This window comes from Acomys minous, assembly GCF_964271855.1.
Source record: "Acomys minous genome assembly, chromosome: 11".
In the NCBI taxonomy this organism is placed as follows: Eukaryota; Metazoa; Chordata; class Mammalia; order Rodentia; family Muridae; genus Acomys; species Acomys minous.
Window position 1 is genome coordinate 110,963,025 of NC_140492.1, and position 16,816 is coordinate 110,979,840.

General features: G+C 44.4%; 2 protein-coding genes across 2 annotated transcripts in view; one reads left to right on the top strand and one right to left on the bottom strand.

Annotated features, from left to right (window-relative positions):
• Positions 1-8,117, bottom strand: part of MTREX (Mtr4 exosome RNA helicase) — a 70,182-nt gene extending 62,065 nt beyond the window's left edge. The window contains exons 1-3 of the mRNA XM_084801025.1: positions 7,983-8,117; positions 2,122-2,259; positions 892-958 (exon numbers count right to left, since the gene is read on the bottom strand). Of these exons, the coding sequence (XP_084657151.1) occupies positions 892-958; positions 2,122-2,259; positions 7,983-8,107 (330 nt within the window). The 5' untranslated portion in view covers positions 8,108-8,117. The remainder of the gene's footprint in view (positions 1-891; positions 959-2,121; positions 2,260-7,982) is intronic.
• Positions 8,118-8,541: 424 nt separating this feature from the next.
• Positions 8,542-16,816, top strand: part of DHX29 (DExH-box helicase 29) — a gene marked incomplete at its 5' end in the record, with an annotated part of 49,535 nt that continues 41,260 nt past the window's right edge. The window contains one exon of the mRNA XM_084801024.1: positions 8,542-8,722. Within this exon, the coding sequence (XP_084657150.1) occupies positions 8,542-8,722 (181 nt within the window). The remainder of the gene's footprint in view (positions 8,723-16,816) is intronic.

Consider the following 16,816-nt stretch of genomic DNA (forward strand, 5'->3'; position numbering starts at 1 on the left):
TTTTGTTTGTTTGTTTGTTTGGTTGGTTGGTTGGTTTGGTTTGGTTTTCCAGACAAGGTTCCTGGCTGTCCTGGAGCTTGCTCTGTGGAGTAGGCTGGCCCCAAACTCAGAGATTTACCTGCCTCTGCCTGCCAAGAGCTGGGATTAACCGTGTGCGCCACCACGACTACCTGGCAAGGATACTTTTACTATTTTATTTATTATCATAGGAAGGCACACGTGCCTCAGGGCAGTGCAGTGGTCAGCTCTCCTGCCACCCTGGGTCCAGGGACTGCACTCAGATTGTCTAGTTTCCGTGTCAAGGTCTTTTATCCACTGAGCTATCTTGCAGGTCCAGCCTGATGATACAGTTTCACAGTAATGGTAAAAGGCTTAGTAGAATAAAATTAAATGTATAAATACACTAGAGCCTACGTGTACACATTTTCACTTCTAAATAGACTCTACAAGCCACCAGTTATCACTATCTAGCAGTAATTTACTAGTCACTGGGGCGTGACACGAAGCAGCATGTAACCTGCACACACAGTGCTGGTAACTTAAGAGCAGGAGAATAATCAAGTCCTCAACACTACCTCTGTGCTGGGTAATTCCCTATTGTAAGAATGTATGATGTTTACAGCTATCCTATGGAGGCAAATCTTGTTGTAATTTACAAATTAAATAGACGATGTTCAAAGAGGTTAGAAAATTTACCCAAGATTACAGTTTGGAGAAATGCTGGGCTAGTGTTTGAACCCAAGGCCTCTTCACAGAGCTACAGCTCTCCCACCACATTACACGCACCCCACAGAAACGCCTGACTGCAGGCTTTCAGCGCTGACCAGCCTGCTGACCACCACACCAGCAGCACACTACAGAAAACCACAACTGTAGACTGCTTGCACTTACCTCGTGTGTGCAGCCTTCAACGGTCTCCACTGACTGTACCTTGACTTTGGGCATCAGGTCCGCCAAGCTTAAGAAGGTTTTAAAACAACATGAATTATTTTCAATAACTAGATCACAAGCCTCCTATCTGCACTGTGAAACAAAATGACACTGCCCAGTTATAGTACTGTAAATCCAAACTATTTTATCTTTTATAAATATTCAGAGAAGTCACTACGACTTAAATGAGCTGAAAACTCCAAAGTGCTAATATCATCTTTTGTTTTAAATATATAACAGACTGCTACGTGGATTATTCAACAAACATCAGCTTAGCTCCACTATTTTGGATAAAAACTACTACTTCTTCAAAGCACTGTCACTACTTCAAAACCCAAAGCTCATTCAAAACCTACTATACAAGAGAAGTTATAAACTAAACTAATATAAATGTTGCTAGAATTTACAGAGATATTAATCAAAATTCTATTCTATGCTCATCGAGGCCCTCTGACTTCTAAGAGGCCAAAACTATAAATAAATCAAACTATGTATTTCTCTTCTAGGCTCACTAGTACATATTAAATTTGTGATATTTAAGACAATAAATATATTTTTGGTAAAAATCCAAAAGTTTTAACAATAGGTAAAAAATTTTAAAGTAAAATTATTATTTTGCAACCTCCTCATTTGGCACCATCTCACAATTTTCAGGGACACCTGTATCACCATTTATAGTAGATAATTTAGTAGCTTTAATAGCCTAAACTAGTTTTGGAAAAAAAATATACAGCATTACTGCAGTGGCAACCAGGTCAACCAAAAATAATAGTATCAGGAGTAAAAGTTCCAGCTTTAAAATTTTGAGAAACCTAAATATGAGAGACCCATAGTCAAAGACACCACGAGTCTCCCTCATCCAAAGCAGCGTGAACATCGCAGCCATCACAACCATGGCACTAACGCGTGGCTGTGAACAGCCTACCTATTCTAATTTCTCACATCTCGTCATCATGAGATCCCACTAAGAGGCGGCCATCCTTTCACCCTTTCACTCTTAAAAAAACAAGTCATCAAATGTTTTTCCAAAAATTGGATTCCAAAATATCAAAGGATGAATCATTTATTTTCTAATTCACCATATTTAAGAAGGTGTTCTGTATTTTCAAGCTTATAAAATAACACTATTTTTAAAATGCCATGCTTCTGTCAAATTAAGAGTAACTAACTTTTTGACTATGCAAATATTACCTTAAGTCTTCATTAATTGAGTCTTCTAGCCTGGGCTTCTTGCCAAAAATAGGTTCCTCTGTCCCTTCAACATCTACCTCTCTCTTGTTTTTCCCAGCACTGGCTGATTCTGATTGTAATTTGGCATCCAGTCGTTTCCTGAAAAAGCAAACAGTTCAGAGTAAGTTTCATAGTATCAGTTCTAACTTTAAAGCAACCCCATATTATTTAATATATCATATATATTTAGCAAAGCAAAGTCATCTTTTAAATAAATGACCTTCACAAGTCAAAGCGGGGCAACCCTCAGAATACTCTACCTTTATAACGAGTAAAGCTGAATATTATCCTTACATATTTCCTATTTTCTCGGAAGGGTTGCTTTAAGATTCTAAAATTCCCATTATAAGAAATAGTAACAAGGGCTAGAAAGATGGCTCAGAGGTTAAGAACACTGGCTGCTCTTCCAAAGGTCCTGAGTTCAATTCCCAGAGACCACATGGTGGCTCACAACCATCTATGTGATCTGCTGCAGTCTTCTGGCATGCCGGTGTACATGCAGGCAGAACATTGTATACATAATAAATAAATAAATAAATCTTTTTAAAAAAAGAAATAGCAACAAATATTTCATTAGAGTCATTGTTCCTCAGAATAGCAGACATTTACATGGAGACTGTTTACAGCTTTCTTTAATATTTAATAGTATAACACCACTATCTGGAAGGAAATAAATTGTATGGCTGGATTTGAAGCCAGGCATTGTACAGGTACACAGAAAACACAAGCCTCAGGCAGCTGAGGTAGGAGGATGTAAATTCAAGGGCAGCCAGGCTGCACAATGAGACCCTGTTTTGAAAAGCTCAAAAACAAAAATGTCGAACAAAAGAAACCAAAAATCCAAGTAGCGACACTAATGATGCTTCTTAGCTTAAGTATCTGTAATGAACTCAGTCTAACTTCTACCCTACAGAAAAATCAACTCCACACAAAATTTAAATTTAGCTGCAATGGCCAAAAATGAATAGAATAGGGCTGGAGAGCCGACTCAGCTGTTAGAGCAACACTAGCTGCCGTTCCAGAGGACCCAGGTTCACTTCCTAGCACCCACATGACAGCTCACAGCTCTGTAGCTCCAGTCCCAGGGGACCCGGGGCCACACTCTGGCTTCTGAGGGCACCAGGCAGGGAGGAGGTACACAGACATACATCAAAGCAAACACCCATACACATCAAGTTCTAGTGTACGACACACTTAACTAAGCAGTGAGGCCCGGAGCCACACACACGCCTTTGATCCCAGTACTCACAGGCACATCTCTGTGAGTACTAGGCCAGCCAGACCAGTAGAAACAGTCTTATAAATAAAAAATTAAATAAATAGATGGATAGTTTCTATAAGATGAAATGAGAAATTTATCTTCTGCTATTGTTACAGGATATATAATCACTAAAATGTAAAGAAATAAGTGAGCTCCCCACAAATTAAGAATTTAATTAAAAAGTATCATTAAAAAAAGGGAAAAAAACAAATGCAGAAGACAGTTAAAAGACCATTTATCTGAAAAAGCATATATCTAAAATACTGGAGAAGCACAAGCATCTCTTTCTGTACTTGTTTACTTGTTTTGAGGTGGGGGCACATGCATGTGGAGTTAAAGGTACAGTCTTCACAAGTCCTTCCGCTATGTGGATTCCTAGGAATGGGCCCCAGGACAATCAGGCCTAGTGGCACACATACCTGTCCCTGCTGAGCCACTTTACCAGCCCTAAATGAAATTTTGTTTTCTTTTTTAAAAAATAGATTTATATATTAATTTTATATGTATGAGTGCTCTGTCTGCACATACACCTGCAGGCCAGAAGAGGGCGCCAGATCTCACTATAGATGGCTGTGAGCCACCATGTGGTTGCTGGGAATTGAAGTCAGGATCTTTGGAAGAGCAGACGACACTCTTAACATCTGAGCCATCTCTCCAACCCCTTCTTTTTCATTTTTTTTAAATTTATTTTTGTGAATGTTTGTTTTGCTTGAATGTACGTATGTGTACCACATGCATGCCTGGAATCTAGGGCGGCTATAATTATATGATTAATATTTCCTCTTACTAAGTATAAAAGCAAACTTTTATTTTATTAATTCTCTTTGAAATGGCAGTAAGACTACTACATATTACTTGACATAGCTCTGTGTGTTTAAGTGTTCACACATCCAAGGGCGCACATGCAGGTGTGTCTGTGGAAGCTACAAGCCAACAACCTATGTTTTCCTCAAATCACCTTCTACCTTCAACAAAGAGCCTTGGCGAAACTGAGCTTGATTCCGTCAGACTGGCAGCAAGGCAGGGGTCCTCTTGTCTCCACCTCCCCAGTGCTGCCACTACTGACACACACTGCTCTGCTATCTACTTCCAAGATCCTAAGGATTCGAACTCAGCTCCTCATGCTAACATGGCATGCAATTTTCCAACTGAGCCATTTTCCTAGCCTCCTTTTTCCAGTTTCTTGAGACAGGTGCCACAGTGCAGCCTCAAGCCTCAAGTGCTGGGATTACAGGTACCAGTCAGTACTCTTGTATTTAAACTATTACATGTCAAATAAGACTATTATGTAATTACAAAGGGTCATTTAGAGCAAAAAAAATTATAATTGAAGTTGTTTAAAATCCTGTGTTAATTACATCAGTAGTGTATAGATTGTATTTTTTCAAAGAAGGATTCCCTAAGCAATTACTACTGAAAGACCTAAAAGCAATGGCATCAAATAGCGATGGGCACCTTAAGCACTAAATAACACATGCCGTTATAAGAAACAGCGACTGTTTAGATCTGCCCCAGCTCTAGGACAGTGAATCTAGACCACATTACACCAGGAAACATTCGAGATACAGAGACTGACGAGGTCTCCATAACAACTCACAAGAGGGGCTCGGTCACTGCTAACTCCAGGTCCAGAACTCCAATAGGTACACACAGGTGCACATACACCCGGTGCACATGCATGCGTGCATGCAGATAAAACATTCATACGCATAAAGTAAATCAATCTTATGAATAGAATAAATTCACAAGAGCCAGGTTGGAGAGCTCTCACTGGTTTACTACTGTTCAAAGAGCAAAATAACAAAAATGCTCAGCAGAGCACATTCCACACAAGCCTGAAGACCTGAGTTTCACAGTCCCTCTTCCAATGTTTAAAAAACAAAACAAAACAAACCACATGTGGGGATTTACATCTGCAATTCCAACATTCCTACAGTGAAGACAGAAGGACTAGACAACGTGCCAGAAGTTCATCTACATAGTGTGCCAGAAAGTTCATCTGGTGCCCTCTTCGAGTGTGCAAGCAAAACACTGTATACTTAATAAATAAATAAATCTTTTTTGTTGTTGTTGTTGTTGTTTTTAAAGATTTATTTATTATTTATACAGTATTCTGCCTGCATGTGAGACTGCAGGCCAGAGGAGGGCATCAGATCTTATTATAGATGGTTGTGAGCTACCATGTGGTTGCTGGGAATTGAACTCAGGACCTCTGGAAGAGCAGCCAATGCACTAAACCTCTGAGCCATCTCTCCAGCCCCCAATAAATAAATCTTTAAAAATAAATAAATAAAAATAAATAAAAATAAAAGCTGGCTTCTGGCCTCATGTATACTGTGGCATAGATGTGTCTACCTCACACCCAAAATAAATATTTAAAAAAATTAAAATTGGAAACAATATAATAATTAAAAGGTAAAATACATCCCTAAATATAATTCTCAGCAATAAAAAGAAAACTGTTAGCCAGGTGTGGTGGCACAAGCCAGTAATCCAAGCACTCAGGAGGCAGAGGCAGGCAGATCACTGTGAGTTCAAGGCCAGCCTGGTCTACAGAATGAGTTAAGGACAGCCAAGGGTACACAGAGAAACCCTGTCTAAAAAACCAAAAACAAAACAACCCCCCCCACACACAAAACAAACAAAAAAACCCAAAAGACAAAACAGAACTCTTGACATGTTATATGAATAAACAGCAAATATACTGAGTAAAAACATAGACTGTACTGAAACAAATTTTTTGGGGGGGGTTGGTTTTTGGTTTTTCAAAACAGGGTTTCTCTGTGAAGCCTTGGCTATCCTGGACTTGCTTTGTAGACCAGGCTGGCCTCAAACTCACAGTGATCCACCTGCCCCTGCCTCCTGAGTGCTGGGATTAAAGGCGTGTGCCACCACTGCCCCACACTGAAACAAATTTTAAATGTTACATTTAAGCAAATTCTAGAAAATATAAACTGTTCCACAAGGATGGAGGCTGTGTTGTCTAAGTGGGGAGGGCTGGAGAGGAGAACGTTCTACAGAGCAGGTGCAAACAGTTCCGCTGATTGTGGTAACCTTCACAGGACAGAGGGTGAGGGAGGTGTGCACAACTCGCTTCCTTAACACCTATAAGCACTCAGGTGTGGTGGTGCACACCTTTGAGTACAGCAGGCAGAGGCAGGCTTGGCTCTAAGAACAAACATGCCTCTAAGTACAAAAAACAACAAACAAACTGATAGGCAGCCAAGCTTCATGAACTGTACCTCAAGGTAAAACTGAACAGCTGACAGAAGTCCTAATGTGGTTTTTGTTGCTGTAATAAAACAGTGACCAGAACCAACTCGGAAGGGGCTTATTTCGGTTTCCGTGTTTACAACCTGTCATCCAGGAAGGCCCAGCAGGAGCCTGGAGACCACAGAGAAATGCGCCTTGTTCAGCTGCCTTCCTCAGACAGCGCGGGCCCACCTGCCATCCCTCCCACATAAATTAGCAGTGAAGAAAAACGCTCCAAAGGCTTGCCCCTAGGCTAAGCTGGTCAAATTATCAAGTTGAAGACTGCAGCTAACTTTGACAATAAGAAGGGCATTTTTGCGGGGGACGGGGGTCTTATTTGCGTGGTGCCTCCTGCATTAATTATTCCCTTGAGACAGACAGGGTTTCTCACTTAAACAGCTCGGAGGCTAGGTTAGGGCTCCAGCAAGTCCTGTCTCTGCGCCCTATAGTGCTGGGGTTACAGGCGCTCACGTAACTGTGCCCAACTTTTATGTGGGTACCGGGGAGCAGAAATTACGTGCTCACTCTTGCACAGAAAGCACTCTTGTCTGCTGGCCATCTCCTCAGCCCCAAGGGAATGATTCTTTTTTTTTTTTTTTTAATTTTTTATGGCTAGATGCCAGGTAAGGGATGCAGAAAGAAGTAATATATTTTTTAAAAAACACAATACTTCGCAACTGCTAATGTAATATCGGGCTCAAGCAACCCTCAGGTGTGAAAGGCTAATGGCCCTCCACTTTATGGGAGAGAAAACTAGTTTGACTGAGTGTTGTGGGCACTCCAGTAATTCCAGCACTAGGCAAACTTAAAGGATAGCGAGTTCGAGGCTTGCCTAACTCACACTGCAAGCTCCTGAATCCGATTTTTTTTTTTTAAACCTACAACTTGGGAGATCAGAACTCTTCCTTCTGTAGCTATCTGCCTCCGTGGTTTAAAAACTCTTTCCCACACGTCTTCACCCTCGGCTCAACTAGTTCCTAACTTCTTAAAGACTACGTGCGACGTCTTGCGGGTGACACACACCCCGCGGGGGGGAGAAACCTTCCCGCGGCTGCGAGGTTTGGGCTGCAGTCAACACGCGTGGCCTAAGGCAGCGCGGCGGCGGCACAAACTCGCGCTGCCTGCGGCCACGCGGGAACAGCCACGCCGGGCTCCCCGACACCGACGCTGTCCCCCTCCCCGCCTCCCGCCTCCACACAACACACACACACACACTTCCTGTGCCCTCGTCTGAGCCGTGTTCCCGTCACTGGTACCAAAGACGGGGGGGGGGGGGGGGACGACCACACAACTCGGAAGTCTTCCTTACCCGGCCTTGTCTGCGGACCCTGGTGGTCCCTTCCATTTCTCTTTCTCCTTTTCTTTGTCTTTCTTGGTCCCTGTCGAATCATCCTCGAAAACGCTGAAAAGCTCGTCCCCGAAAGCGTCCGCCATCTTTCGGAGCTCTGAGACCAAATCTCCCTCCTACCCAAGAGGCCCAGCGGTCGCACCTACAGTGACGCCAAAAGGAGGCTCTACGGTGGCCCACAGGAACCAAAAATGAGCGAGCCGTAAGACTTGCGTAACCTTTCTCTTTTTAGTCTGGATTTCGTCCCTTCTTGTCTTTTTCGAGGGCTGCGAGTCGGGCAGCTCAGTGACTAGAAACCTAGCGACAAGCGGCGCACGACACCCGGCACGCCGCTAGTTCCCGGGAGCCAAGAGGCGGAGTCTCTTGAAACGGACCAATGGAGCCGGAGCCTCAGCGCAGGAGCCCGGATGGAGGAGGCTGGGTGGAGGCGTGGGAGCCGGCTAACGTGAAGACCTCTCGGGCTTCTGCGGTGTAGCAGCCGGGATCGGGATCTGGAAGAATACTCTGCTGCAGCTGAAACATGGGAGGCAAAAACAAGAAACACAAGGCGCCTGGAGCTGCGGCGGTGCGGGCTGCGGTGTCTGCTTCCAGAGCCCGAAGTGCGGAGGCCGGAGCTGTTGGGGAAGCCCAGAGCAAGAAGCCCGTGGCCAGGCCGGCGCCCGCCGTACCCCCCAGCGCCCGGGAGCCCCGAGTCAAGCAAGGTACGTCCCTGGCCCAGTGTCCAACCTTCCGCCCTCAGATCCTGCTCCTTGTCCCCCAAAGAATGGCAGGAGCCGTGCTGATGAGATGCAAGCTGGTCGTCTTCCACACCTGAGCTGCTAGCTGCCGGTGGCGTGGCCTTGTAGATCGCTCTAAGGGCCTTTGGCCATTAAAGTTATTGAAAGTAACTCTGTGACAGCATGACGTCGCCTCTCTAGCTCACCCTTATTTTTCTGGGAACAAAGTAATGGCACCTGCTGTGGTTCAGCAGGAATCCACTGTGAGCTGTCAGAACAGCTACTCCGCCAATGCAGAGGGGAGTTAAGTAGGGAAGCGCTTCTGTTCTGATGCCGGCTCTATTTTCTGTCCGGTCTTCATGTCTTCTTCTTCATCCACGCAGCGTGCTTGTCTGTTCTAGAGAAGTCAGAATTTCCTGAGAATAGCAGCACTTTACACATTGGGCCCTGCATTAACTTGCTGTAAACGTCTTGTGCTCCTTCCCACGGCCTTGCGTTTTTGCTAACCCTGAAGATCGCTTTGATAACTTGAAAGTGACTAGTTCCTGCCACTATTAAGGCTAGTTTAAAAAAAAATCAAAATTACATGCAGTTTTGTTCTGTTTGCTTATAGTTTGTGTGTGTGTGTGTGTTCTGTCAACAAATACTTAAAACATATGTGTTTATATATAGTAAACACTTACCAAGTATCTGACTGGTGGGAATGAGACTGGCAAAATGGAAACATTGCCCCCAGGGCATCTCAGGAATCTAATTTACTAATCTCACAGACAAGCATTGCTTTATAGATGTTAAGCTCTACAAAGAAAAGCCCGGGAGAAGAGCTTACCAAGGTATATTTCCTGTGTCTCTCTCTCTCTCTCTCTCTCTCTCTCTCTCTCTCTCTCTCTCTCTCTCTCCCTCTCCCTCTCTCTCTCCCTCCCTCTTTCTCTCTCCCTCTCTCTCTCCCTCTCTCTCTCCCTCCCTCCCTCCCTCCCTCCCTCTCTCTCTAATGGTGAGAAATCATGAAAAAGTGGCAGGTGAACTGAAGTTTGAGGCTGTCCAGAAGTTAACACTGTAAAGCATAGTAGAACTAACATTCCAAAGGTCTTGAGTTAAGAAAGAGTTTGAAAGCCGGGCGTGGTGGCGCACGCCTTTAATCCCAGCACTTGGGAGGCAGAGGCAGGCGGATCGCTGTGAGTTCGAGGCCAGCCTGGTCTACAAAGTGAGTCCAGGACAGCCAAGGCTAACACAGAGAGACCCTGTCTCGAAAAACCAAAAAAAAAAAAAAAAAAAAAAAAAAGAAAGAAAGAAAGAGTTTGAGGCTCGGTGGTGGCGCACGCCTTTGCTCCGAACACTCAGGAGGCAAAGGCAGGAGGATCTCTGTGAGTTTGAGGCCAGCCTGGTCTTCAAAGTGAGTCCAGAATAGCTAAGGCTACACAGAGAAACCCTGTCTGCTCTGTCTGGGGGGTGGGGGAAGATCTTGGACTCCAGGCCTGGTGGCACACACCTTTAAGACCAGCACTTGGGAGGCAGAGACAGGCGTATCTCTGATTTCAAGGCCAGCCAGGTCTACAGAGTTTCAGGACAGCCAAGGCTACACAGAGAAACCCTGTCTTGAAAAAATAAAATAAACAAACAGGGGCGTTCTTCCAAATTGGCACAATTTACCAAACATAACATTTGGTAAAAGACAGAAAATAGTGACTTGGTAAAAAATGAATATAATGGAACTCGTGTTTTGGTTTGGAATAGGGTGGCCTTCCATATACAATATTTAAGCTGAGATGAAGCAAGTTATTAGCATTACTGGAGACAATATTGAGGCGGAGGGAACTAGAAGCTCAAAGCCCCCGCACCCCACACACCACAGATGTGGTAGGGATGGGATGGCTGTGTGGCAGGAATGCCAAGGGGAGGGTTCGAATGAGGCAGGAGCTTAGGAAGAAGGGACTGGACAGAGTTCAGTGCAAAGTGAGGGCTGGGAGTAGGGTTAGTGAGGAGACTCTTAACTGCGAGGCTTTGCTTTGTTTGTTTGTTTGTTTGGGGGTTTTTTGTTTTGTTTTGTTTTTCCAAGATAGGGTTTCTCTGTGTAGCCTTGGTTGTCCTCAGCTCACTTTGTAGACCAGGCTGGCCTCAAACTCGCAGAGATCCTCCTGCCTCTGCCTCCCGAGTGCCGGGATTATAGATGTGCGCCACTTGATGATTAGGGCCAAAGTGCTGGCTTCTGGACACTTCCCCACAGGTCCTAACCACTCGGATTGCCATTCTTCACATTCTCTCTTAGCATTCTACTTTCTGTTCCTGGCTGATTCTGGTAATTAGTTGCTTATTAAATTACTGCCCTAGAATATGAGCCCCATGAGGGTAGATACTGGAGTTTTTCCCCCACCGTAGTCTCTGTTTGGATCCCTTGGCTGATCCAAAGGAAGTCAGAGCAAGCTCAAATGATAAGGAGGCATCAGCATCATTGTCGGCTGTAAAAACAATACAATATAAGAGGAACAGGCTCAAAGCAGTATTAGACAGTACGGAAGTGATTCTGGTTGGTTTCTTTGTTAATCAAGTGTGTGTGTGTGTGTGTGTGTGTGTGTGTGTGTGTGTGTGTGTGTGTGTGTGTTGAGAGCCGGTTATGTGGTATACTGTTGCATGACCTTTTAAGTATAAATTTGGACTTTATAATACTTTTGTCTTAGAGATGCTGCAAACTAACGCCCTCACTTCCGATTAGATTTCTAGTAACTTCTACCACCTGTGGCAGTTGATGAGGAAAGTAGCGGCCATAAACCTTAAGCATCTTCACTTGGCAAACGAATGGGAACCAACTTTATTCCATGACTGTTGACATAGAATTTTAAATAGAGTTACTAATTTAGCAAGTTTAAATAGCTACTTTCTCCCGACACCTTCACTTTTTCCTGAAGAACAGATTAAAAACATGTAAGAAGCTGATAGCTTGACATTCTGAAAATTGACAGCAGACAGGAGAGGAGAGAAAGAACTGTCAAATGGAAAAACTGGATCAAGAGTTGGGGTGTGAGGGTGGGGAGCAAGATGGCTCTGCATTTTAAAGTGCCAGCCAGGTAGCCTGATGACCTCAGTCTCCGGAGTCTGGTCCTGGGACCCATGTAGAGAGAGAATTGGCCCTTGGAAGTTCTCTTCTGCCTTCTGCTGACTGCTCTCTCTGTCTGTCTGTCTGTCTGTCTGTCTCTCTCTCTCTCTCTCTCTCTCTCTCTCACACACACACACACACACATACGCACACACAAATACAAGAAGAAAAAATGTTTTTAATCCTTTTTTTATTACTATGCAGTTGTTACATAACCAGCTATTCCAAATGTGCAGCTAAATCATCGTAAACAAATTTACTGCCATTCAATTATAAAAGCTTTAAGATGCTGAAAGTATTCATAGTAGCAGAAAAGTCCCATGGTTCCTGATAGAACAAAATGTGGATGATGTCACTTGAAACAGGAAGGATTCAATCCTCACCTGTGCTGTTGGCTTCTCTCTCCATGTCTTAGAAAGGCAGTGACTGACTGTGAGCCGTTTCAGACTTGCTCCATATACTCTGTAACATCTTGGTACTTGTACTTTCCAGTGGAACACTCTCACTTTGAGCAACAGCCTCGAACTACAGTGCAGTGTGTGGTGGTTAACTTTGCTGTGTATAGCCGCCGGCCTTGTGTGTAACCTGCTCTGATGGGGGGGGGGGGTTTGGGCTGCCTAAAGGTCGCCACACGTTCTGTGCATAGGATGCTTGCTTTTTGTGTTAACACCTAGTTTGAATTTTGGGAATGTCTAATATTTCAGAAAGTGGCTTTAAAGTCCTTGTAGTCTTCCTTTTGAAAGCAGACCAATATAATTCAAATGACCTCTTATAACAAAAGCATTTTTCTATCCTGCCACGTGAGTTTCTGGGCAGAATAAGCATCCCAAAGACTGCAAGACCACCATTTACTAATTAAAAAATCTGTGTAAGTGGGAAGGCAAATGTTTGCTGTTTTCTCAGACTTTAACATATGGCTTACAACATATATGTGCCAAGGTGATTTTTTTTTCTGCTGTAAGGAAAAAAATTTAAAGAACTAAAGAAAATTAGAGCCGTCTTAGGGAAGCCGAGGAGAAGAGAACCTAAGACTTGTCAGTCCTCATTGATAGATATAACAAGGCATCATTAAAAAGCTTTGAGCTCTCATAACTGCACTTTGCACTGTGTCAGGACTTGGCTATGTATTGGGCTGAGTTTGAAAATGAAGGGCCTTGGTTGAACTGGGGGTGTCTCCGTGGTAAGATCTCACTGTTTCCGTGCCTCAGAACACTGTTGAGCGTGAAAACACACTCATCTGCCTCCCTGGCTCCTCCTTGTGAGTCTCACCGCAGGATTTGTTGAGTCACGTGACAGTTTTCCAGGAACTCAGCCCTTTTCTTATTTACACTGGAAGTCTGAAGTGAAAGCTGCCCTCGAGGAAGTAAGCTAAGTGAAAGTTGTAGGTGAAACAGTTGGAGGAGACTAATGGGAACTTGCTTCCTGTTTGACTAAATTCAAACAAACCCACACCAACAGAGTTTGGGAAGGAACCTAGCATGTCAACCCTGAGGGTACATCAGCTTTCTTTCTCAGTGTTGGCTTGGTCATTTGTTCATTCGTGTGTTTGTTTTGAGGCAAGGCCATACTGTTGCTCAGGCTGGCCTTGCACTTGAGAGCTTCCTGAGTGCTGAGGCTACAGGAGTGCACCATGCTCCCAGCTTCTAACCCCTGAGCCAGCTCTCCAGCTCTTTTACAATTCATTCTTTATTTTAACGCTTCTAAAACAAGTAAACTTAGTAGTATTTTGTTGCTATAAAGCAGTGGCTCTCAGAAGTGTGCTCAGAGTTCCAAGGAACTCCTGAAACTTCTGGCAGCAGCTCTGAAGCTAACACTGTTGCTGTGAGAGTCCTATGCTGGCGTTTGCCTTTTGCTTTCTCATGAGTTGTATGGAGAATGTTCTAGAGTCTACATGACGCATGTTATTACATCAGCATCTTTTATCCACCAGATGTAATTGTCCTCTCGGAGGCTCGCTGCCTTGTCTGCTAACCCAGGCCTTGTCCTGGAAGCTTAGCCTCCATACAATCTAACCTAGGCCTAGAGAGTTTTCAGCCTCTGAGACTTACTGCTGAATAAGCTCACCCTTTCTTGTTCTGTCTAAACTGTGGCTGTCTGGTTCAACTCAGCTGTTCTGGCTCAAACTCCTCTCCAAGACGACTGATTTAAACTGTCTTCTCTCAGCTTCTGACTGAATTGCTCTGTTTGGCCTCAAACAAACTCTAGCAGTCTGTTCTAATCTTCTGGCTCCTTCTCATTCTCTGGCTTGCTGTCTTCATCCTGTCTTTGTAAAACTGTCTTGGTAAAACTGCCTCCTCTCCTGTCTCTGGGGCTCTCTCTTTAGTGGCCTCTCTTTCCTCTCTATTCTCATGAGAGTTGGGCACATCCCATTCTGTCAAATCTTTCTTTGATTTGTCACTTTGCCTCTCAATTAGCTATCACTTTCTGCCATTTTTAAACAAAATCTCAAATGTTCAGTTTTACCAGACTGGGAGCCGTATGCTGGGGTGAGACCCTAAAGAGACAGAGAAAGCCCCAGTTGACCTTCCTTCTCAACCAACATCCCAGAAGGAAAAAAGGCTGTTTTCCTTCCTTCTCCACGCTGTCTAAAACCCTTCAAACTGAATGTCCCTCCTTTTTATTGTTGTTTTTGTTTTGTTTTGTTTTGAGACAGAGTTTCTCTGTGTAACAGCTCTGGCTGTCCTGAACTCTCTCTTTGTAGACCAGGCTGGCCTCGAACTCACAGAGATCCTCCTGCCTCTGTCCTCCCGAGTGCTGGGATTAAAGGCGTGCGCCACCACACATGGTGAATGAATGTCCCTCCTTCCTGCTTCTCTATCTGTCCTCCTAACTGCCTCTCACTCTCTATGGTTTTTCCTATGTTCACTGCCTTGGGTTCTGGGTCCACTGGTTACCTGCTCCACCTCTTAACCTGGGTGACTTTATTTAATCCTGTTTACAATAAACAGAAAGCTCTTGGATTAAAGGTGTGTGTTAGGGCTGAGCCCCACCACCACAACTAAAAACAGGTTTTTCCAGTACACAATCTTGGGCTTCACAGTGTAATCAAATACCCTACAACAATTTTCAAACATGGATGCTTCCTTCTACAAACTAACTTTACCCCATTGTTTGGGATTGAAGGTGTGTACTAAGGGCGTGTCTGCATTCCAGCCAGATCACACAGACTTAGATGGTCTTTGCATGTGATCAGAGCAGCCATGTTGCTGGATTAAAATTCCTCTAGCCCCTAGGGCAGCTGTATTTGAGTTAAGGCCTCTAAGGAAGTGATTATGGCCAATGATGTTGAGAGGGTAGGATCTATTCAGTACAATTAGTTTCCTCATAAGAAGGCCTCCTGGGAGCACAACCGTTCTCTAGAGAAGTACACAGAAAAAAAGATGTGAGCATACAGCAAGGTGATGACCACACCTACATAACAGAAGAAAAGAGACCCCAGAATAAAGCCTATCCAGTGGCACCTTAAGCTGTGGTTACTGAACTCTTGACTGTGAGAAATAAATTTCCCTTGAGTAAACCACCCAGAAGTAGATTGGGGAGGGGGGGGCCTTGTTTGTTTAGCTTAGATTTTTCTCTGTGTAGCCCTGGCTGTCCTGGAACTCACTCTGTAGACCAGGCTGGCCTCGATTGAACATCCATCTGCCTCTGCCTCCCCGAGTGCTGGGATTAAAGGCATGCACCACCACTGCCTGGCTTTACCCAGTAGTGTTTAATAGTTTGTCTTGGCTGCACAAGCAAATTAAAATTCCAAGTGTGTGAGCTTCGTTACACACGTATAATGGGACTATCTGAGATCTACCAGCAGTAAAATAATGATACAGAGGCTTGTTAATACTATAAAGCTCAGGTTTCTGCTGGGCAGACCCAGCTGTTCTAACCCTGCCCCAGCCCAGCAGGGCACTGCGTCCGCCATGGCCTGGTCTCCCTCTCTGGTGTCTGCCAGCGAATCCCCCCCCTCTGATTTCTCCTCCCAGGGTCCCTTTCTCTGCCCTGAAGTTCTGCCCTCCCCTTCCTGCCTAGGTATTGGCTGTCAGATCGTTATTAAAGCCAGTCAGTCTGGATTGCCTTAGTCGGGTGAGGAAAGAGCCAGTATTTATGAGACTGGTGATGGTCATAGTTCCCTGCTGGTACAGAATTAACAGAGAAGTATACAGAGACACACCTTCCCACAATGCACTCCAACAGTCACGTGTATCCAGGCCACAGCACCAAGAACAAAGAGATTGTCAAAAATGGAAAATACAATTTTGTTTGTTTGTTTTGGAAAATCTATTTTACTAAAGTTTTGTTTTACATTAACAGTCTTATTTTCAATGACTAATGAATAAAAACTACTTTTTAATTTGTACTGTGATAAATCAATAGTTATAATCCATGTTTTTAAAAAAACCTGAATCTTCAACAATTTTTAAGGGTAAAGGAGTCATTAGGCAGGCCTGTTGGTGGAAGCCGGTGATTCCTGCTACTCCGAAGGCTCAGGCAGGAGGAGGCTTACAAGCTCAAGGCCACCTGAACTACAAAGTGAACTGTTAAGGGGAGAACTAGCTCCTGCAGGTTGTCCCTCGCCTCCGTGTGCACGCTGGCATCATGGGGGGGGGGGGACATGGCCACAGGTGGGGGCAGTATGGAGGCAGGAGCCGGAAGCTGGCAGTTCATATTCTCATCAAGATGAGAAGTGAAGAGAAAGAACAGGATGAGGAGTGAGACGATGAGGCCTCGCAGCTCACCCACAGATGCGCTCTTCTTCCAGCAAGGGGCCACATCTTAAAGGTTCTAAAGCTTCCTCAAATAGCACCACCACCTGGGAAACAAGCGTTCAGATAGGTGAACAGTCCTCATTTCAAACGACCACAGAGGGCTATCAAAACAGCAAGAGGGTAGCATGGTCGGAGAGATACAGGGGAGCTGGAGGAGGGAAGGGTAAGTATGTGGCCACATTTCATTGAATACATGTATCAAGTTCTCAGTTTCAAAATAGGATGGATTTC